The sequence below is a fragment of the Somniosus microcephalus genome, chromosome 5, assembly GCF_052327205.1.
Source record: "Somniosus microcephalus isolate GS21.2 chromosome 5, FLI_Smic_1.0, whole genome shotgun sequence".
In the NCBI taxonomy this organism is placed as follows: domain Eukaryota; kingdom Metazoa; phylum Chordata; class Chondrichthyes; order Squaliformes; family Somniosidae; genus Somniosus; species Somniosus microcephalus.
In genome coordinates, this window is record NC_140991.1 from 143003060 (window position 1) to 143027066 (window position 24007).

General features: G+C 49.5%; 1 protein-coding gene across 16 annotated transcripts in view; it reads left to right on the plus strand.

Annotated features, from left to right (window-relative positions):
• Positions 1–24007, plus strand: part of ppp1r9a (protein phosphatase 1, regulatory subunit 9A) — a 472949-nt gene that overhangs the window by 340104 nt on the left and 108838 nt on the right. For all 16 annotated transcript variants that reach the window (XR_015078433.1, XM_085988318.1, XM_085988314.1 and 13 more), the window contains 3 exons: positions 7642–7799; positions 11004–11322; positions 12828–12915. Coding sequence is in view for 15 of the 16 variants with exons in the window: in XM_085988318.1 (XP_085844444.1) it covers positions 7642–7799; positions 11004–11322; positions 12828–12915 (565 nt within the window). In the remaining variant the exon portion in view is untranslated. The remainder of the gene's footprint in view (positions 1–7641; positions 7800–11003; positions 11323–12827; positions 12916–24007) is intronic.

Sequence of the window (24007 nt, forward strand, 5' to 3'; positions counted from 1 at the left end):
GCAGAAGATCAGCCATGATCTCATTGAATGGCGGAGCAGCCTCGAAGGGCTGAATGGCCTACTCCTGCTCCTATTTCTTATGTTCTTAAATACTCCAGAATCTTTAAAGGAGTACAGAAAGTGCAGGGGTGCAATTAAAAAAGATATTAGGAAAGCAAAGAGAGCATGGAAAATTCTTGGCAAGTAAAATCAAGGAAAACTCAAGGTTGTTTTATAAATATATTAAGAGTAAGAGGATAACTAAAGAAAGGGTAGGGCCTATTAGAGATCATGAGGGTAATCTGTGTGTGGAGGCGGGAGATGTTAGTAGGGTTCTTAATGAATATTTTGCACCTGTTTTCACAAAAGAGAGGGGCGAAGCAGACATTGCTATCGGGGTGAGGAGTGTGAAATTAATATTAGATGAAATAAATATAGTGAGAGAAGAAGTATTAAGGGGTTTAGCAGCTTTAAAAGTGGATAAATCCCCAGGTCTGGATGAAATGTATCCCAGGCTGTTAAGCGAAGCAAAAGAGGAAATAGCAGAGGCCCTGACCATCATTTTTCAATCCTCTCTCGCTTCAGGTGTGGTACTGGAGGACTGGAGGATTGCTAATGTGGTACCTGTGATAAAAATGCTAACTTCCGGGAAGTTATGTCATCACTTCCTGTGAACTATGAACTGTGAACTATGAACTGTGTACATACCTCACTTCCTGTTGGACTGGTATAAATACTGGACTGTTCAGTATTGTAAGAGGCTTCTACCAGAGGCATGGTAAAGACCTCTCTTGTATATAGTGTGTTTATAAGTTACTTAAAGCTTACTTTAAAGTTACTTGATGGTAAGTCTCCTTTTTCTTACATCAATTTAAGTAACTTAGTATTTACACTGACAAATACTAGACCTTCAGACAAACTCGGAAGTTAAGGATCCAGGGAACCACCCATCATGGAGAAAATCCTTAGACCTATTCGTCTGGACTTGGACCCGAATACACCAGCAGCTGGCAGGGTATGGAAGCATTGGTATCGTACTTTTGAGAATTTTCTGGATGAATGTAAAGTGGATGCTCCTGCTAAATTGAAGATACTTGTCAATTATGTGACCCCAAAAGTGTTCGAATATGTTGATGACTGGGATAATTACGAAGAGGTGATTCGGGCACTTAAGAAACTGTATGCGAAGACCCCAAATGAGGTCTATGCTAGACATCTACTGGCCACAGCCCGACAAGGGCCAGGGGAATCAATTGACGAATTCCTGCAAGAACTTCGCAGGCTCAGCGTAGATTGTAACTTTCAGGCAGCCTCAGCTGAGCTGTACCGCCAAGAAATGATTCGTGATGCTTTCATCTGCGGGATTGCCTCTCCATTTATACGCCAGCGTCTACTAGAAAGTAAAACACTTGAGCTACAAAAAGCTTTTGACCTAGCTTGTTCACTGGATTTGGCAAAGAGAAATGCAGACCTCTATCAGCTGCCCAGATCTCGATCTGCTGCTGTAGCTGCAACCAGACAATTCAAGCGGTCTCAGGTGAACCCTATCATGGGGGAATCTAATTCTGATAATTCTGATGAAGAAGAGGAGGACGACCCCACTTTAGCAGCCTCTTGGCAATCTAGGAAGGAATGCTTCTTTTGTGGAGATGCTTTTCACCCTAGGAAAACCTGCCCTGCTCGCAATGCAATCTGCAGTTATTGCGGGAAAAAAGGACACTTTGCTAAAGTTTGCCTATCAAGGGCCTCTACGAGGGCCAATCCAGCTAAGGCCTACCGAACTGCCCCAATTAGGGCCTATCAAGATGCTCCAGCTAGGACCTATCAAGCTTCCTCTCGAGCTCTCTCCCGAAGAAGCACACCGAGAGTTTTAGCCACTCTCTGTGCAACGACACCAATTACAGCTGCTTGCCCACAGAACCTGTCTCAGGCAGCCACAAAAATTTCAATTAAAGGGCATACCTTAGATGCCTTAATTGACTCAGGAAGTACTGATAGTTTCATTAAGGAACAGATTGTTGCGAAATTGAAACTACATGTCTTCCCATCGGACCAGGCAATTGCGATGGCCCAGTCATCACTTAATACCAGAATCTCCGGCTTTTGTGTTGTTGATATGACACTTCATGGTCGTATGTATCCCTCCACCCGACTTTCGGTGCTCAAAGACTTATGTAGTGATCTCCTCTTAGGGCTGGACTTCCAAAAACAGCATAAGAAACTCACCATTGAGTTTGGTGGATCCAAACCCGGACTTACTATTTCTAATATACCATCTAAATTACCTTTTTGTGCATTATCAGCAGCTTCACTTGATGAACCCTCATTATTTGCCAGTATTCCGCCTCAATGCCAACCGATAATAACGAAATCGCGGCGCTTTAATCAGGAAGACCAATCTTTTATTGCGGCTGAAATCTCTCGACTTCTAGCAGAGGATATCATTGAACCATGTTCGTCGCCCTGGCGGGCTCAAGTCGTCATTGTCAAGAACCCTCTAAAACCTCACAAACAGCGACTATGCATCGATTATTCGCAAACCATCAATCAATATACCGACTTGGACGCCTACCCATTGCCACGCATTGATGATATGGTTAATAAACTGGCCGAATACAAAGTGTTCTCAACTTACGATTTAAAAAGTGCCTATCATCAGTTACCCTTGAAGGTCTCAGATAAGCAGTACACAGCCTTTGAGGCTAATGGACGGCTGTACCAATTTCGTCGCCTCCCATTCGGGGTTACTAATGGAGTGGCTGTCTTTCAACGGGCAATGGATGGCCTGGTTAAGCAGGAAAACCTAAGGGACACTTTTCCCTATCTTGATAACATTACCATTGCAGGTCACGATCAACAGGAACACGACTCCAACCTCCAAAAATTTCGGGATGCCCTCCATCGCCGTAATTTGACCCTGAATGAATCCAAATCTGTTGAGTCGCAACCGACCATCAACATCCTTGGCTACTGCGTAGGCAATGGTATCATTAAGCCAGACCCAGAAAGACTTCGCCCGCTCCAAGAGCTCCCGTCACCTAAGAATCCGGCTTCTTTACGTCGGGCTCTCGGTCTGTTTGCATACTACGCTAAATGGATTCCTCATTTTTCGGACAAAATCCAACCCTTGCTGCATGCTAGATCATTTCCACTGGGAACAGCGGCTGTTGCAGCCTTTAACCTTCTCAAAAAACAGTTGGAGAAAGCGGCTCTTCACTCCATCGATGAGAATCTCCCTTTCGTGGTTGAATGTGATGCCTCGGAGGTGGCGATCTCGGCTACTCTGAATCAGGAAGGTCGTCCTGTAGCATTTATGTCCAGGACCTTACAAGGTGCCGAGCTACATTATCCTCCGGTTGAGAAAGAAGCCACAGCCATCATAGAGGCAGTACGGAAGTGGAACCATTTTCTAGCTCGCCAGCACTTTACATTGATCACGGACCAACGATCAGTCGCCTTCATGCTCGATAATCGAAAACGAACCAAAATTAAGAATAATAAAATACAACTTTGGAGGATGGAACTGGCCTCTTTTGGTTATACCATTCTCTATCGGCCTGGCAAGGAGAATGTGGCCCCGGACACCCTCACACGGGCATTCTGCTCCACTATGTCATCCTCCACTCTCATGGATGTCCACAATGGTTTGTGTCATCCTGGCGTTACGCGCATGCTACATTTCGTACGATCACGGAATCTCCCTTTTTCCACTGGAGATGTAAAGAAAATATGCTCAGAATGCCGGCTTTGTGCGGAATTAAAACCTCAGTTCTTCCGCCCCTCAGCTGGTATACTCATACATGCAACCCAACCGATGCAACGACTTAGCATCGATTTTAAGGGCCCAGTGCCCTCTTCAACTCGGAACACATATTTGCTCACCATGATCGACGAATATTCACGTTTTCCGTTTGCCTTCCCCTGCTCCAATATGCTGGCGTCCACAGTAATCTGCTGCCTTGAGCAGGTATTTTCTCTCTGTGGCATGCCGGCTTATATTCACTCAGATCGGGGTCCATCCTTTATGTCAAGGGAACTCAAGGACTACCTCTCAGAACGGGGAATTGCTACAAGCAAAACAACACCATACCATCCCATCGGAAATGGGCAGGTAGAGAGGTATAACGGTATCATCTGGAATTCCGTACGTCTCGCTTTAAGATCTCGGGGCCTACCAGACCAGCAATGGGAAACAGTGCTTCCGGATGCATTGCACTCTATACGGTCCCTGCTTTCTACAGCCACAAATACTACACCTCATGAGCGGTTCTTTGGATTCCAGCGTCGCTCATCTCATGGGACATCACTCCCGTCATGGCTAACTACTCCTGGACCTGTATTACTCCGAAGATACGTTCGGACGTCTAAAAATGACCCTCTCGTAGACGAGGTCGAACTAACCGATGCCAACCCCACCTATGCAAACATACGATATTCCGACGGCCGAGAATCTACCGTATCATTACGGGATCTGGCTCCCTGCCCACCAGGACCTAGTGGGACATCGGGTGATGGCATTTCACCAGGAAACTCTTGGGACCTATCGGGTACCCCTCTCCAGGATCCTGATCGGACACCAACTAGCTTGGTGCCGGTAGAACCCCGTGCTCAAGGTTGCGACCCTCCCAGTACCGCGCATGAAAGTACTGATCCGCCACAGACCAGCTCTGCACCTCCCTCTGAACAGAGGCAGTCTGACTTTGAACCTATTGGGGCTCGTACTCGAAGCCATGATCTCCCCGACCCTTCACAGGGCAATCCAGGCCACACAGACTCTGACCAATGGCCAACCGCATGTAAGCGGACCAGCGACCCTCTACGACGGGAATCCAAACGGGTGCGACTCTTCCTTGTTCGGCGGCTGCGGACCAAAAGGTAGACCACAGCCTCCTAATCCTGCAGGAGGGAAGAATGTGATAAAAATGCTAACTTCCGGGAAGTTATGTCATCACTTCCTGTGAACTATGAACTGTGAACTATGAACTGTGTACATACCTCACTTCCTGTTGGACTGGTATAAATACTGGACTGTTCAGTATTGTAAGAGGCTTCTACCAGAGGCATGGTAAAGACCTCTCTTGTATATAGTGTGTTTATAAGTTACTTAAAGCTTACTTTAAAGTTACTTGATGGTAAGTCTCCTTTTTCTTACATCAGTACCCTTGTTTACAAAGGGAGAAAAGGATAGGCAAAGTAATTACAGGCCAGTCAGCCTAACCTCGGTGGTGGGAAAATTATTGGAAAGAATTCTGAAGGACAGGATAAATCTTCATTTCAAAAGACACGGATTAATCGAGTACTGCGTGCAGTTCTGGTCACCACATTACAGGAAAGATGTGATTGCACTAGAGAGGGTACAGAGGAGATTTACAAGGATGTTACCGGGAGTAGAGAATTTTAGCCATGAGGAAAGACTGGATAGGCTGGGTCTGTTTTCCTTGGAACAGAGGAGGCTGAGGGAGACCTTACTGAGGTGTATAAAATGATGAGGGGCATATATAAAGTGGATAGAAAGGACCTATTTCCCTCAGCAGAGGAGTCAAAACCCAGGGGGCGCAGATTTAAAATAATTGGTGGAAGGTTTAGAGGAGATTTGAGGGGAAATTTCTTCACCCAGAGGGTTGTGGGGGTCTGGAACTCACTGCCTGAAAGGGTGATAGATGCAGGAACCCTAACCACATTTAAAAAGTACTTGGATGTGCACTAGGGATGCTGTAACCTTCAGGGCTACGGACCAAGAGCTGGGAAGTGGTATTGGGCTCGTTGCTCTTGGTTGGCCGGCGCATATACGATGGATCGAAATGGCCTCCTTCCGTGCTGTAACTTTCTATGATTCTGTAAACGTTTTGGGATGTACTGTGGTCGTCAAAGGCGCTATATAAATGCAGGTCTTGCTTTTCTTTTTATTAACATCAGGCCGGCGAGCTGCAGGGTGCCAAATAGGCATCCTAATGCTGCTTGCCGGATTGAGGGCTCCCAATATCCGCCTCCCCAGTCACCAGCAAGGTAAGTGCGGGGGAGGGGAGGAAGTCTCAATCAAGGAGTGTGGGGATCCCGCGATGGCAGTGGCCAAAGTTATTTTTCTGGGGACCGGAGGAGCACTCCTGCTCTTCCGGGCCCCACAGAAATAATTCCAAACTTCTTACGGCTGGTCCTCCAGCTTCATCGCCCTGGAACTGGTCAGAGTATGCACAGCGCATGCTCTGACTAGTTCCAATCTAAAATGACAATCGGGGGTCCGAGGACCCGATCTGCACATTAAAAAGAGCCTACCGCCTGAGACTGGCAGGTGCTTTGAGCACTCAGCAGTAGACAACTTTCAAAATGTTGCCTGCCTGTTGGTAGGTGTTAACAGGGTCGTGAGGCTACCAACCCTATTTTGAAGCCTTTACTGCCTCGTTAACAGCTGGAGATAGAAGTAAAAGTTTACCCCATAATGTGAGAAATGTGAACCAAAAAAGCTATTCAACCCATCAAGTCCAGTGTTTGCACTCTACCCCACTTTTATTCTCCACAGCAATTTTTAGTTTCCTGAAGGAAAGATCTGCATAATTTCCCCCTGACTGCCCCCCCCCCCTCCCCCCAAAAGCATTCAGGTGAAATTTCTGCCCTTCCCATGTTTATACTATTTAATATTGTCAGTTGCTTTCCACCAATAACATTTCCAAGGTTTGTTGTGTTCCATGGAATATTTGATTATCTTGGTCTACCCTCACCCCAGTTACTTTCAAAATGTTCCTCAGTAATTATTAAGCTAGTTCTTTTGGAAAGATTTAGTCAACATGAGATTCAATTGCTTTTGCTGGGAGTCTGTTCCATATATTTACTACTCTTAGTGGGAAAGGAGGAACAAAGAGAAATTTCTTCTAATCTACATTTATCTGCTGTTCTTCAGATAAGGCTATATTGTCCAGGCCCTTTTTTTGTTTTCTGCCCTTTTATTGTAGGGATGTTGCACGCTCGACTGACGTCACGATGTGCGGGCGCAGGAGATCGTGGCGGTAGTGTTTAGCGCCGCCGCAAAATATCTGATCAATTTCGCGAGCGGCACAAATATCACCGCGCCCGGGCGCTAGTTGCTTTGCCCCAAACGGGAGGCGCAAAGCAACTGAATTTTTCTCCCAAGGATTTTTATATTCCTATATATAAGAAAAAGAAAGACTTTAATTTACATAGCAGCTTTTACGACCTCAGTTCATCAAAAGCGCTTTACAGCCAGACAAGTACTTTACAATATGATAGTGACAAGATAATCTCTTTAATTGATGTTGGTTGAGGGATAAATATTGGCCAGAATCCGGGGAAAACTCCCCTGCCTTTCTTCGAAATAGTGCGATCGAAAATTTTATGTCCACCTGAGAGAGCAGATAGGGCCTCAGTTTAACGTCTCATCCAAAAGTTGGCACCTCTGACAGTGTAGCCTTACTCAGTACTGCACTGGAGTGTCAGCCTATATTTTGTGCTCCAGTCTCTGGAGTGGGATTGAAATCGCAACCTTCTGACTCAGAAGCGAGAGTGCTATCACTGAGCCACAGTTGACACCATATTCAAATGGCTTTCATTTGTCAATAGATATTGATTAGCAACTGAATACTGATTTCAAATTATTTGCAGTAAAACTGGCACCATTTGTAATTTTATTAGGTTTATCTTTGCTTTCAGATTTTAATGAAGCAGTACCTGAAACAGAGAGACTGGACAGCAAAGTGCTAAAGGCTCGAGCACATCTTTCAGGCAAAGCAAAGCGACAGCGACCCTCTAGGTCTAGGGTACATGATAGTGTCAGTTCAACTGATGGTGATGACAGTCTTGAACGGAAGGTAAATGCAGCACCTCTTTTAAGAATCATGTACATTCTTGAATGAGGCTTCAAATTAATTAATTTGCCAAAGAACTGTTTAACTTGTTAAAGCTTATTCTTTAGTGGGATTGTAAAATAATTCTCAGACTTCATTTCTCGAAGTGGAGCACTGTATATATAAAAAAAAAAAAATGCATGCTCGTTAACATTTTGGGGATAATTTTTTTTAAATTACAGTTGGCATCATTAATACTGATCTTACAGTGGTTACATTTAACAAGGGATATGCTTTGCAGATGAGCTGATCAGTTCAACTTTCATATGACAGTTAAGATAATAGGAGCCTGACGGTTCTTTTGTTTTAGGTTCCCTCATTCCTGACTCTAATGCCCAAATATTACTTATGGTACAGCAACCTGAAGCTGCATTGCAAAATGTTAGGGAAGGAAATCATGTTCAGAATTCAAATTAAAATACAAGGGAAGGGTAGCATAGTGGTAATGTTACTGGACTGGTAATCCAGAAGCCTGGACTAATAATCCGGTGTTTCACATCCCACCATGGCAGCTGGGAAATTTAACCCATCTGGTTCACTAATGTCCTTTAGGGAAGGAAATCTGTCGTCCTTACCTGGCCTAGTCCAGACCCACAGCAATGTGGTTGACTCTTAACTACCCTCTGGCCTAGCAAGGGCAATTTGGGATGGGCAATAAATGCTAGCCTTACCAGCAACGCCCACATCCCATGAACGAATAAAAAAATTTCCTGATGCTTCCTCTGTTTGTTCATCAGTTTTTTTAATATATATATATTCCTCACATTTTCAGATCATATTAAATGTCCATCTTTTTATTTTCAGTTTTTAAGGGCATGCATTCAAATCATTGACTGTACTCTCCACATATAATGATTGTTCTGCTGTGTGCTTCTACCTTTTTCTGTTTTCGTTTGATTTCCAGCACCTGCAGTATTTTGCTTTTTCTCCTCTTTAACCCTCTTTGTTCTACTGAAATGAGTCCCAGTTTCTCTAGTCACTCCTCATAACTAAAGCATTTCCTCCCTGGAATCTCTTCTGCACCCCCTCCATGACATTGACATTTTTTCCAAAAGTAATGACACAATATTCTAACTACGGCCTAACCAATTGTTGGTGTAGGTTTAGCAATTATCTCTTTGTTTTTGTACTCTGTATTCCTACTTATAAAACCTGGAACCCTGTATGCTTTTTTTTAAACTGCTTTAGCAACTTGTTCTCCTGCTTTTAAATATTTGTGTATCTGAACCCCTAAGTTTGTCTACTCCTTTTAAAGTTTTACTGTTTAATATATATGTCCTCTTCTTATTCTTTGTCCCAAAATGCATCACCTTGCATTTCTCCGCATTAAATTTCATCTGGTATGTATCTACCCAAGCTACTAACTTGTCTGTGTCTTCCTGAAATTGTTTACAGCCTTTTCATGTTAACCACAATCTTAATTTTTGTGGTGTTTGCAAATTTTGATATTGTGAGCAATGGTCCCAATACTGAGCCCTGGGGAGCACTACTGTTTACATCCCTCTAGTCTGAAAAAACAATTGGTCATTACTGTCTGTCTTTCCTTTAGCCAGAGTTCTGTCCATACTGCCACACTACCATTAATATCATGCGCCTAAACTTTTATTAACAAGCCTCTTGTGTGATGCGTTATCAAATATGTTTTGAAAATCCATATATACAACATCCATTGCATTTCCTTTGATACTCAGTTATTTCCTCAAAAAAAATTATTAAGTTTGCCAGACATGATTTGCCTTCAGTATGCTGGTAGAGCTGTAACATCATTGGCAGAGCACAGTCACTTTTGAGGTGGCATAAATCCACTTGCTACGTTGCTGTTAAAGTAATTTTGGTAGCTTGTTACAATTGTGACCATTTTGCTGATCCTTTTATGTGTAACTATATAAAAAAAAGGACACTAGGAACCTACATGTGCCTGACTTCAGCAAAATGAGAATTAGGAATAGAATATACCAAGAGAAGTTGGAGAATGAATTTCTCTTCAAGTTCCAAATGTGGAAGTTTCTGAAGCATAGACCAGAATCCTATCTCCAGATTTGGGATTCATCTGGTATGGATAAATCTGGACATTGGTTAAAGCTTTTGTTCTGGAATTATATTCAGTGTAAAAAGATATTGACTGAAGTGTTAAACATGACCCATATTGCAGTGTTTAGACTCAAGTGTTGTGACCAGTTCAAACTGGTCCAAAAATCTAAATACATCCCAACTCATAGGCCCTGAATTTCCTGCATTGCACTTATGCAGAAATTATGCTAAATTTACGCTGGTTTCTACGTTGATCTTGCCTAAAATTTCTTTGGAGCTCATTTGGCTACGCTGGAATGTAAAAACAGGTATAAAACAAATGCAAATGCAGCTCCGCCAATAGGGGTAATAGCGAATTGTCTGCTGCCTGCTGCCATGGCTACTCTCCAAGCCTCTTTCCTTTGCTGCTCTTCCTTTTGTATTATTGTGTAGAACAGAGGTATGACCATTGGGAAGGCCATTCCAACTACTTAGTGCTTCTGAACACATGGGAACAGGGTGGGTGTCCAAAAGATTTCAGGTGCACTGAGATTGACAGCATTTTGGTTATGTATAGAGCATGTCTCAGTAAGTTTTTTTTTTAATATCTTGAAAGCGATGCAAGCGATCGAAGAAATGTCTCTGTTCCAATGATGCAAAGGGGCACGGGGCAGCGCAATGTCGTTCTTATTTATACCAAAATGTCCCAGGAAATTCCGGCCATAAGCTCTAAATTTCAACAGTATTTTATAAACTTTCATAGTATTTCATTAATATTTAAGGAAACTGAAATATTGTGATGTTTATTTTCTTGAATTTGTGAAATCTGCCTTTTTATTGAACTCCAATCCAAGCAGGCCCGATATCCATGACCCAAAAAGGCCTGCTCTGTGGGCAACCTGAGGTCTGTCTTTACCAATGCTACTCTTTGACAGCTGCTGAGAAGCATGTGGTAATTCTCCCTCCTTTTTCCCCCTTTCTCCCTATGGTGATGCTGCATTGAACTCAGTGGAATGAAGGGGTCCTATCTGTATCTCTGCACTCCATGGAACCCAATTGCATCATTCCAAGGAACTGCGCCACCAACTTGGATTGCCATTGTGTATGCTATTCAGAAACTCATTTGCCTTCTGTATTTCTCCCTTATTGAAATAAAAGCCTTTAGATAGCTATGGAAGTCCCATGCACATTTCCAGATCCCCCCTGCCAGCATCCTTGAGGACGTGCTCACCAGCATCTGATTCTGGAGCCTCTTCGTTATCTCCAATAGCCAGCAATACAGTCTTCACATTTGATACAACAGTGGGAAATCAAGTTCTGGGAGAACATAACCAGCGTGTTTTGACACCATCAGTGCGGCCTTCCCAGGATGCTGTGGGAGGGACCCCAACCTCATCGCCTTCAAAGTCCTGCCACAATGCTGCGTTGCCTCCATTGCATCAAGGGGACAAGCAATGCAAAATGAGAAAAGCTGAAGGTATAAGATATTGTTCACAATTTCTCTGGCTATCTGGCCTCTGCTTTGTAGTCTAGTTATTGTAATAGTAAAAGTTGTTACAGCTGTATTAAGAGACCAGTAACTGCCTAAATGTCTACATTGAATCAATTATTTTATATCTATTTCATAGAGATGGCAACTGTAATTTAAAAAAATGTTTTATAAGTTTTTATTTTAAAGTTTACCAAATACCATCTGCAGTCTTATTTCATTAATGCTGTGCTAAAAATCCTTCAAAACTGCCACATGTGAGAGGGGTAACTTAAAGTCCAACACAAATGTTACAGGTACGAAAATGGTAATTGGACCTTTTATATTGCCATGACTGGCTTTCTTTGGGCTTTAAAAAATTGTATACCATAGGAGTATGTCATGACAGACCTAAATCTTGCAAGCTCAAAACATATTGTAGTATGAAAGTCATATTTGAGCTAGAAATCTAGCGTTTAATTATTATACCTATTTTTAAGGGAATACTTTGCTTTCAGACTTTAGTTATGCCATTTTTCTTTCTCCTGATATGTTCCCAGCTTCATAGGTTGGGTGTCTTCATGATCTTAAGTATACAGATGATCTCAATGAAGATGTATCCATACATTGGCTAGGCTGCATAAGGTGTTCTTGAACAATATCTGAAGGGATTTCTCCTCAGTCATTATCAGTCTTAGTTGAGCGCCAGACTGCTCTGGCATTGTAACTGCAAAAAGATTCACAAGAGTAGCCAATTCTACAGCTCATAGTAAAGTGGTTTATTTCCAATAAATATGAGGACACAGATTGTAATGCAGCAATCAGCAAGTTCCTCAGTAAATCAAGACACACAATACAGGAAACTTTCTGGTATCCGGCACTGACGGGACCGAGCTGGTGCCGTACCATCAAAACTGCCGTAGAAACCAGCGCTAATGTTAAAACATACGGAGCTTTTGAGCTCCGTGTGAATCAACAAACCCTGTTGCTTAGCAACAGCTTCAAAACAGTCGGCTGCAGCTTAAAAGCGTCTCTGTAGCTAAGCAACAGCTTCAGCTAGACCTTGTAGAGCCTGACTGGAAAAAAAAAAGCAACGAGAAGTAAAAAAAACTTATAGGAAACGGCTCCTGAATTTTGCTGGTAGATAGAGCTTTCCGGACATTTAACCTCCGGTTAAACGAAAGTTTCCTGTATTCCTTATCTAATGTGGATGTGATGATTTGTGATTTTCTTTTAACTATTTAATGGCAGCAATTCCATGTAGTCCATTTTTTACAAGCTCATATGCATTTTCTTTATGTGTATTATTGACCCAATTCTGAAAAGAATAAATGGGAGCTAAAGATGGTGGTTTCTGATGCTGCTTTGGGTCAGGTAACAATCCTATAATTGAAATTACCAAGATTGAGTGATTGTAATTAGCTCTGTTTTGTTGGTAAGGTAACAAAGCAGTCTCTTTCTAAGAGTGAAAAACACATTCTGTGTTGTGTCTAAAATAACACTGTTGTTTCCAGATGACAGCAAAGGAGCTTCTTCACCAAAGACAGTAAGTCCTCCTGTGAGTCAGAAAGAGAACACAAAGCAAAAGTTTGTTGACTTTGGGTAGGTTCTTATTTATGATCCCTTAATTGATGATATAGTATGCTCTTCTTAATTCAAAATTACTTAATGTAAATCACCTGCTGTTTGAATTGACATAGTGCAAAAAAAAACTTCTATGCTGGTTTATTCAAATTGTTTAATTTGAACTACTGGATAATTAAAACATTTTGAGCAAATGACAAATTTTGCATAATAGAGTAGAATGTTTATTTTAGTGAATGAAATCTACTAATAAAGTACATCATGGTACAAATTATGTAATGTTATTAAATAATTAGCACTATCTTCGATATTATTTTATATATATAGATATAAAAGGATATGTCTGTCTCTCTGTCCGGCTATACAATCAAAAGTTATAGAGCGTACCTACACATATGTTATATCAAAAGAAAGCTCATCATTAGAGGACTCTTGTAGGCGTATTTACTTTTTGGTCGGACAAAAATTGTTCCGACGGTATCCAAAAAACGTTCAAAATTCCGCTCATTATCCGCTCATTAGCATCGAGTGACATGAAGGTTGACCAATCGTACAGTCGAGCGACCCGACGGTCGACCAATCGCTGTGTCACGGGGGCGGGTTCATTGCGTGTGCGGGTGGGCCATCCTACAGTCGAGTGACAGGACGATTGACCAATGCTACAGTTCAGTGACCTGACGGTTGGGCGGGCCTTATCACTCTGAACCGAGGTGAATGGCCGCCATCTTGATTCCAAACTGTTCATTTCTTTTTCCCACTTTCTGCGTGTTTCTTTTCAAACCTACATTTCCAGCAAAAAAAAAAGTTGCTTTTGAAACACATTGTTTTTTAAAAAAGTTAATTAATTTGTAAATCTTTTCTCCAACATCTAGAATTTTCCTACCTTTCACCGTTTTTCCAGGCCTTTAAGCCTGGGCCTCTGTTGCCCAGCCACGCCCGAGCTAGGCACCTCCCGTCGCACTCAACAAGAGGCTCGCGATCGCCGCCATCTTTGTGAAGGTTGGAGGGGGCGGGCCTGAGTCGAGCGTCGCCACCGCCGCCATCTTAGTAAAGGCGGGTGGGGCAGGAGTCAGCGCGTGCGACTTGAGGCCGGCCCGGCCTCACGCGCGAGGTTGCGCGGCGGCGTCTCTCTCTCTCTGCTCTTGAAGCCGGCTGGGGCAGGGAGCGGGGCTCGGGAGATCGGGGAGGGGGCGGGCCTCGGGAGATGTGGGGGGGGCGGGCCTCGGGAGATCGGGGGGCTCGGGGGGGCGGGGCTAGGGGGATTGGGGGGCGGGGCTCGGGATATCGGGAGGCGGGGTTCGGGAGATCGGGGGCGGAGCTCGGGGAGGCGGGGCTCAGGGAGGCGGGGGGCAGGGCTCGGGCTGACGGGACGCTCCCCTCCCCCCCTCCTTCCCCCCCTTCTTCCCCCTCCCCCTTCTTCCCCCTCCCCCTTCTTCCCCCTCCCCCTTCTTCCCCTTCCCCCTTCTTCCCCCTTCCCCCTTCCTCCTTCCCCCCCTCCTTCCCCCCTTTCCCCCTCCCCCTCCTTCCCCCTTCCCCTTCCCCCTCCCCTTCCTTCCCCCCTCCCCCTCCTTCCCCCTCCCTCCCCCTTCTTCCCCTTCTTCCCCCCCTCCCCCCCTTCTTCCCCCCCTCCCCCCCTTCTTCCCCCCCTCCCCCCCTTCTTCCCCCCCTCCCCCCCTTCTTCCCCCCCTCCCCCCCTTCTTCCCCCCCTCCCCCCCTTCTTCCCCCCCTCCCCCCCTTCTTCCCCCCCTCCCCCCCTTCTTCCCCCCCCTCCCCCCTCTTCCCCCCCCCCTCCTTCCCCCCACTCCTTCTTCCCCCCCCTCCTTCTTCCCCCCCTCCCCCCTCCTCCTTCTTCCCCCCCCTCCCCCCTCCTCCTTCTTCCCCCCTCCCCCTCCTTCTTCCCCCCCTCCCCCCTCCTTCTTCCCCCCCTCCCCCCTCCTTCTTCCCCCCCTCCCCCCTCCTTCTTCCCCCCCTCCCCCCTCCTTCTTCCCCCCCTCCCCCCTCCTTCTTCCCCCCCTCCCCCCTCCTTCTTCCCCCCCTCCCCCCTCCTTCTTCCCCCCCTCCCCCCTCCTTCTTCCCCCCCTCCCCCCTCCTTCTTCCCCCCCTCCCCCCTCCTTCTTCCCCCCCTCCCCCCTCCTTCTTCCCCCCCTCCCCCCTCCTTCTTCCCCCCCTCCCCCCTCCTTCTTCCCCCCCTCCCCCCTCCTTCTTCCCCCCCTCCCCCCTCCTTCTTCCCCCCCTCCCCCCTCCTTCTTCCCCCCCTCCCCCCTCCCCCCTCCTTCTTCCCCCCCTCCCCCCTCCTTCTTCCCCCCCCTCCCCCCTCCTTCTTCCCCCCCTCCCCCCTCCTTCTTCCCCCCCTCCCCCCTCCTTCTTCCCCCCCCTCCCCCCTCCTTCTTCCCCCCCCTCCCCCCTCCTTCTTCCCCCCCTCCCCCCTCCTTCTTCCCCCCCTCCCCCTCCTTCTTCCCCCCTCCCCCTCCTTCTTCCCCCCCTCCCCCCTCCTTCTTCCCCCCCCTCCCCCCTCCTTCTTCCCCCCCTCCCCCCTCCTTCTTCCCCCCCTCCCCCTCCTTCTTCCCCCCCCTCCCCCTCCTTCTTCCCCCCTCCCCCTTCCCCCTTCTCCCCCTCCCCTTCTCACCCCTCCCCCTTCTACCCCCTCCCCCTTCTTACCCCCTCCCCCTTCTTACCCCCTCCCCCTTCTTACCCCCTCCCCCTTCTTACCCCCTCCCCCTTCTTACCCCCTCCCCCTTCTTACCCCCTCCCCCTTCTTACCCCCTCCCCCTTCTTACCCCCTCCCCCTTCTTACCCCCTCCCCCTTCTTCCCCCCTTCTTCCCCCCTTCTTCCCCCTTCCTCCCCCTCTCCATTCCCCCTTCTTGCCCCCCTCCCCCTTCTTGCCCCCCTCCCCCTTCTTGCCCCCCTCCCCCTTCTTGCCCCCCTCCCCCTTCTTGCCCCCCTCCCCCTTCTTGCCCCCCTCCCCCTTCTTGCCCCCCTCCCCCTTCTTGCCCCCCTCCCCCTTCTTGCCCCCTCCTTCCCCCTTCTTGCCCCCTCCTTCCCCCTTCTTCCCCCCTTCTTCCCCCCTCCCTCCCCTTCTTCCCCCCTCCCTCCCCTTCCTCCCCCTTCCCCCTTCCTCCCCCTTCCCCCTTCTTCCCCCTCTCCCTTCTCGCCCCCCTCTCCCTTCTCGCCACCCCTCCCCCTTCTCGCCACCCCTCCCCCTTCTCGCCCCCCCTCCCCCTTCTCGCCCCCCTCCCCCTTCTCGCCCCCCCTCCCCCTTCTCGCCCCCCTCCCCCTTCTCGTCACCCCTCCCCCTTCTTCGCCACCCCTCCCCCTTCTTCGCCACCCCTTCTGCCCCTTCCCCCCCCTCCCCGCTCCCTCCTTCCCCGCTCCCTTCTACCCCCTCCCCCCTCCCCCCTTTTCCCCCCTCCCCTCCCCCTTTTTCCCCCTCCCCCTTTTTCCCCCTCCCCCTTTTCCCCCCTCCTCCTTTTCCCCCCTCCCCCTTTTCCCCCCTCCCCCTTCACCCCCTCCCCCTTCTTCCCCCCCTCCCCCTTCTTCCCCCCTCCCTGCTCCCTCCTTCCCCGCTCCCTTCTACCCCCTCCCCCTCCCCCTTTTTCCCCCTCCCCCTTTTTCCCCCTCCCCCTGCTGACCCCCCTCCCCCTGCTGACCCCCCCCTTCTCCCCCCTCCGCCCCAGTCGCTCTCTCTCTTCCCCCCCCAGTCGCTCTCTCTCTTTCCCCCCCCAGTCGCTCTCTCTCTTTCCCCCCCCAGTCGCTCTCTCTCTTCCCCCCCAGTCGCTCTCTCTCTTCCCCCCCAGTCGCTCTCTCTCTTCCCCCCCAGTCGCTCTCTCTCTTCCCCCCCAGTCGCTCTCTCTCTTCCCCCCCAGTCGCTCTCTCTCTTCCCCCCCAGTCGCTCTCTCTCTTCCCCCCCAGTCGCTCTCTCTCTTCCCCCCCAGTCGCTCTCTCTCTTCCCCCCCAGTCGCTCTCTCTCTTCCCCCCCAGTCGCTCTCTCTCTTCCCCCCCAGTCGCTCTCTCTCTTCCCCCCCCCAGTCGCTCTCTCTCTTCCCCCCCCCCCAGTCGCTCTCTCTCTTCCCCCCCCCCCAGTCGCTCTCTCTCTTCCCCCCCCAGTCGCTCTCTCTCTTCCCCCCCCCCCCCCAGTCGCTCTCTCTCTTCCCCCCCCCCAGTCGCTCTCTCTCTTCCCCCCCCCAGTCGCTCTCTCTCTTCCCCCCCCAGTCGCTCTCTCTCTTTCCCCCCCCAGTCGCTCTCTCTCTTTCCCCCCCCAGTCGCTCTCTCTCTTCCCCCCCCCCAGTCGCTCTCTCTCTTCCCCCCCCCCAGTCGCTCGCTCTCTTCCCCCCCCCCAGTCGCTCGCTCTCTTCCCCCCCCCAGTCGCTCGCTCTCTTTTCCCCCCCCCCCCCCCCAGTCACTCGCTCTCTTCCAACAACAACATGCCCTCAAAAGACCCTCGGCACCGCCGGGCACTTCAGCTAGTTTCATTATAAAGCTCTGATAACCAAATTGCTTCACTAGAATACTCTCTTCAGTTAGTAGCTAAATTTTAATTAATTGCTACCGCAGAGTTAGGCTATTTGCCCACCAACTGTCAGCAGTTACGTACAGAAATTTTACGGCTGGTGGAAACAGGCGCAGGGCCTGTTTCCGCAGCATATGGGGATACCCGAAATTTTAAAAATGCTTTTTATTTTAATTAAATGATATCCAGGAACGTTAAAGGCTTTAATGAGAAGCAATCCTAGTGCATGTTAAAGCTGCAGGTTTTTAAAAAATATTTCATAACTTTCTGCACAGTATTTGTTTAGAAGTGGGAATTATGAGTAATGCATTGGATTCCCACGATAAAAGCTAAATCTGATAGTATTTTGAAGGCTGTAGTAATTAAGTAATGTCATAATTTAAATGAATGAAAGACCATCTGTTTTCTGATTGGAGGACCAACCCACGTGATCCCAGGTATGTTTCCGCATAGGCTGCGCCCCTGGGATCCGCTACCCTCCTACTTGCAGCGTTAGAGCGAAAGTTTAGGCAGGTTGGGCTGCCATCAGGTAGGCTTGTATTCTTTTCGCAGGTCGTCGGCGTACTCCGGAGGTATGCCGCCGACCACAATCTTGTGATCATTTTTAATATGTAGTCGTTCATGGGGGAAAAATTCGGTTGGTTAATGCCTCCCGGGGGGGCGGGGTTTGCTGGGTGCTAACGGGGCGCTAGGAATAGCGTCCGAGCGCGGTGATTTTAGCGCCGCTCGTGAAATTGAACGGGCATTTTGCACTGTCGCTAAACACTACCGCCACAATCTCCTGCACCTGCAGATTGTGACATCACGCCCCGGGACCGGAAATTGAGTCGCACCCTTAACGCCTGCCACTAGGAACGACAGGTAGAGGGGAACGTTTTCAAGTCAGGTAGGGGGCTGGGGGAGCGCAATCTAAAGACAGGCGCTTCCTGCCTTTTCTTATCGGGAAAATTTTTGGTACATGCAGGTTGAGAGGGAGACGTACGTCTGGAGAGATTTGACGTTGTCCTAAGGGTTTTGGGTCATGAGCACCACTTTCGAGGTTCATATTTATTTGACCTTCATATTTACCATATTTAGAAGCTTGTATGGGGGCTGCACTAACTCGGGCGTCGTCTTCCAGTTTCACCTTTGGAGGCAGCAGAGGCGCAGAGGGAGATTGACAAACGTGACCAGAGGGAGGAGGGCCAACAGGGCTCTGCACAGGAGACCTTCCCCTCCCAGGTATCCGTATGTCTGAGGAGCAGTGTTTCCAAAGGCTGCGCTTCAGCAAGGAGGTGGTCACTGAGCTCTGCCACCTCCTGCAACCAGAACTCCAGCCTCAGCTCAGGACCAGGACGTCTCTGTCGGTGGCAGTGAAGGTGACGGTGGCTCTGAATTTCTATGCCAGCGGCTCCTTTCAGGCTTCAACTGGGGACAAAGTGAATATCTCTCAGTTCGCTGTTCATTGTTGCATCCGGGAGGTGACAAATACTTTGTATAAAAGGAGACACCAGTACATCTCTTTCCCCATGAACCGGGACAAACAGAACGAACGAGCATGTGGCTTTGCTACGATAGTGGGCTTCCCCATGGTTCAGGGCGCCATTGACTGCACGCATGTGGCATTGTGGGCACCTCATGAGAATGCAGAGGTGTTCCGAAACCACAAGGGCTTCCACTCTTTGAATGTACAGTTGGTCTGTGACCACAGACAGCTCATCCATGCCGTCAAAGCCTGCTATCCTGGCAGCAGCCACGATGCTTTTATCCTGCGCCAGATTGGTGTCGCAGACCTCTTGCAACCACCGCGTCAACCTAGTGGATGGCTACTCGGGGACAAGGGTTATCCACTCTGCACCTGGCTGATGACACCACTCTGTAACCCTGATACACTATCAATTCCTCATAAAAGACAGAGAGTTAATTAATAGGCTTTTATTAGCAAAGAACAGAGCATGCCTCTCGTGGTAGCCTGGTATCCAAAAGGGCAGGGGACTGCAGAGCAGTCACCTTTATACCCGGGCATGTGGGCGGAGTCAGCTGAGGCATGCAAAGACACAACAGTGTGCAACAAGAGCAACTACAACAACAACAATAACAACAGTGGTTTACCACATTCACCCCTTGTTTAAAATTGAGTCCGGCGGGGTGAAGTGTACTAAAAGTTGTGTAAACTAAAAGTTCGTGTAATTAAGTCTATCAGGTGGCCTTGTATGCCGTCCTGATCGTCGTAGCAGCGGCGGTAATGGTGCAGCATCCAACGCCGAACCTGGCGTCTCGTTGAGAGGTTGTGTAGTCAATGGCGGGTCCTGGGGCTGCGGCATGCCGTCTACAGGGGTCGGGGTGTGGGTAGTGTTGGGTGGCGATGGTGGTGTCTCGGGGGCACCCGAAGGTGCGAGGTCTCGTGTGGAGACTGTGTCCTCCCGCCCGTCCGGGTACGCTACGTAAGCAACCTGGGGGTAGGCGTGGGTAGTGGTGGGTGGCGAAGGAAGTGTTTCGGGAGCACCCGAAGGTGCGAGGTCTCTTATGGAGACTGTGTCCTCCCGCCCGTCCGGGTACACCACGTAAGCGTACTGAGGGTTGGCGTGGAGGAGGCTCACCCTCTCGACCAGGGGGTCCGTCTTATAGGACCTCACGTGCTTCCGCAGTAGGACGGGTCCTGGAGAAGTCAGCCATGTCGGTAACGAGATCCCCGATGTGGACTTCCTGGGGAAGGAGAACATTCTCTCGTGAGGGGTGTCATTGGTGGCTGTACAAAGCAGTGACCGAATGGAATGGAGCGCCGCAGGGAGGACCTTCTGCCAGCGAGAGGTCGGAAGGCCCTTAGATTTCAAGTTTAGAAGGACTGCCTTCCAGACCGTCGCATTCTCTCGTTCCACCTGGCCATTCCCCCGGGGGTTGTAGCTGGTGGTCCTGCTTGTAGCAATACCTCTCGCGAGCAGGTACTGACTAAGTTCGTCGCTCATAAAGGATGAGCCCCTGTCACTATGAATATAGCTAGGGAAACCGAACAAGGCGAAGAGGTCATTCAGACATTTAATGACCGTGGTACTGGTCATGTCTGAGCAAGGGATGGGAAACGGGAGTACTCGTCAATTATATTGAGGAAGTACACATTGCGGTCGGAGGAGGGGAGGGGCCCTTTAAAATCGCCGCTCAGCCGCTCAAAGGGGCGCGTGGCTTTGATCAGGCTTGCCCTGTCTGGCCTATAAAAATGCGGTTTGCACTCGGCACAGGTTTGGCAGTTCCTGGTCAAGGTCCTGACCACCTCGATGGAGTAGGGCAGGTTACGGGATTTGATGAAGTGAAAAAACCTGGTGACCCCCGGGTGGCAGAGGTCATTGTGGAGGGTCTTCAGTCTATCAACCTGCGCGTTGGCGCATGTACCACGTGATAGGGCATCTGGGGGCTCATTGAGTTTCCCGGGCCGGTACAAGATATCGTAATTGTAGGTGGAGAGTTCGATTCTCCACCTCAAGATCTTGTCATTCTTGATTTTGCCCCTCTGCTTATTATTAAACATAAAAGCTACTGAACGCTGGTCAGTGAGCAGGGTAAATCGTTTTCCGGCCAGGTAATGCCTCCAATGTCGCACCGCTTCCACAATGGCCTGGGCCTCCTTTTCGACAGAGGAGTGTCAAATCTCGGGGCCCTGGAGGGTCCTTGAGAAAAAGGCCACGGGTCTCCCCGCTTGGTTAAGGGTTGCAGCTAGGGCGAAGTCGGATGCGTCGCTCTCCACTTGGAAAGGGATGGACTCATCCACTGCGTGCATTGTGGCCTTCGCAATATCTCTTTTTATGAGAGTGAAGGCTGCACATGCCTCTGCTGTCAGAGGGAAGGAGGCGGACTTGATGAGGGGTCTGGCTTTGTCCGCATAGTTGGGCACCCACTGAGCATAGTACGAGAAAAACCCTAGGCATCTCTTCAGTGCTTTTTGGCAGTGGGGGAGGGGGAGCTCCATAAGGGGGCGCATCCTGTCGGGGTCGGGGCCGATGACTCCGTTCTCCACTACACAGCCAAGAATGGCAAGGCGCGTGGTACGAAACATACATTTGTCCTTGTTGTATGTTAGATTCAGCCGCTGGGCCGTACGGAGGAATTTCTCTAGATTAACATCATGGTCCTGCTGGTCGTGGCCGCAGATGGTGACGTTGTCTAGATAGGGGAAAGTGGCCTGGAGCGCGTTCTGGTCAACCATCCGGTCCATCTCCCGTTGGAAGACTGAAACCCCGTTGGTGACGCCGAAGGGAACTCTGAGGAAGTGGTAGGGACGACCGTCAGCTTCAAAAGCCATGTACTGGCGGTCCTCAGCCCTGATGGGGAGCTGGTGGTATGCCGACTTCAGATCAATCGTCGAGAACACCCGATATTGCGCTATCTGATTGATCATGTCAGATATGCGGGGGAGTGGGTATGCATCCAACTGGGTGTAGCGATTGATCGTCTGGCTGTAGTCAATAACTAGGCGCTGTTTTCCGCCAGTCTTCACTACCACCACTTGTGCTCGCCATGGGCTGGTGCTACTCTCAATAATCCCTTCCTTCAGGAGTCTCGCTACCTCGGATTTAATGAAGCTCCTATCCCCGGCACTGTAACGCCTGCTTTTGGTAGCGATGGGCTTACAGTCGCGGGTGAGGTTAGCGAACAAGGAGGGGGGGGGGGACTTTAAGGGTGGAGAGGCTGCAAATGGTGCGCAGCGGGCGATTTAAAAACTGCTGGCTGCAGACTGAGTGGGGGGAGGGGTCCGTCGTACACTAATGTGACACTCTTAAGGTGGCACTGGAAATCCAACCCCAGTAGAACGGCAGCGCAGAGATGGGGCAGGACCAGAAGTTTAAAATTTTTGTATTCTGTGCCCCGTACCGAAAGGGTCACTACACAGTAGCCACCGACGTCCGCTGACTGGGCTTTGGAAGCCATAGAGATCCGATGGCGCGTCGGCAGGACCGGGAGAGAGTAACTGCGCACCGTGTCGGGGTGGATAAAGCTCTCCCGCTGTCAAAAAGGCAGGTAGTGGCGCGGCCGTTTACCGTAATGTCCATCATGGACCTGGACAGTTGATGAGGGAGAGATTGGTCCAGCGTCACGGAGGCCAACGTATGGTCAAGCGAGTCGACGTGATCGTCAGATGAGGTGGTGGTTGAGTCCGGGTCCCCCGTGATTGAGGTTGGCGACGTCCAAGATGGCGGACAAAATGGCGGCGCCCATGATCCCGATCCCCACGCGGCTGGGGGAGCCCAAGATGGCGGACAAGATGGCTGCCCCCACGGTTCGCACGCGGCGCTGCTGGCGTTAGCGGTTTTACCTTTGCAGGCGCTGACATAGTGTCCTTTCTTCCCGCAGCCGGAGCAGGCAGCGTGCTCTGAGGTGTTTTGCCTGGCCACAAAAATAACATTTCTGTGCCTTGGACATCGCAGCAGCAGTTGGAGGTGGCGGTCCCATGACCCAAGGTTGCGGCGTCCACGGTGCGGAGCGGTTAGGGGAGAAAGCGTCCATATTCCTGTGGGCCGCGTCGAGCGAGAGCGCGAGGGACACTGCCTTTCTCAGGTCCATTTCTCCCTTTTCCAACAGTCTCTGCCGGGAGTAGTCGGACCTTAGACCCGCAACGAAAGCATCTCGGATCAGTCCCTCCGTGTGTGCTGCGGCTGGTACTTCTTTGCAATCGCAGCCTCGGCCGAGTATCCGTAGTGCCCGTAGGAAGGCCTCCACCAATTCCCCGGGCTGCTGTCTGCGGGATCTTAAGAGGTGCCTGGCATAGACCGTATTTACCGGGCGTGCGTATTGCCCTTTAAGCAGATCGATAGCCGCCGCGTAGGTCGTCGCGTCCTGGATTATTGTATAAAATTGGTGGCTCACCTTTGAGGCCAGGATTTCCAGCTTGTTTTCGTCCAGGGTCACAGTTGAGGTTTGCAGGTAAGCCTCGAAGCAACGCAGCCAATGTGCGAATTTGGTAGCCGAACCCGCTTCTTGGGGGTCTAGGTCCAGGCATGTTGGTCTGAGGGCTCGCAGCAGCTCCTGCTGCTCAGCGTTTGGCGCCGTGTGATGCAGCTCCTGCTGTTCAGTATTCGGACCGAGATTCGACATTTTGTTTTGCTAATAAAATTGATACACTATCAATTCCTCATAAAAGACAGAGAGTTAATTAATAGGCTTTTATTAGCAAAGAACAGAGCATGCCTCTCGTGGTAGCCTGGTATCCAAAAGGGCAGGGGACTGCAGAGCAGTCACCTTTATACCCGGGCATGTGGGCGGAGTCAGCTGAGGCATGCAAAGACACAACAGTGTGCAACAAGAGCAACTACAACAACAACAATAACAACAGTGGTTTACCACAAACCCCAACACCCCTGCCGAGCTGCAATACAATGAGAGCCATAGTGCCACCAGGAACCTCATAGACGATCGGTGTCTTGAAACAACGGTTCTGGTGTCTGGACCATTCAGGAGGAGTCCTGCAGTACTCACCCGAGCGAGTCTTGCTTTTGATTGTTGTGTGTTGCATGCTTCATAACATTGCAATCACGAGGACCCAGCCATTGCCACCAGGGTTTGGTGCACCACCTGAGGAGGGAGAGGAGGAGGAGGAGGATGAAGAGGAGGATCAGCAGCACCAACGTGGGAGG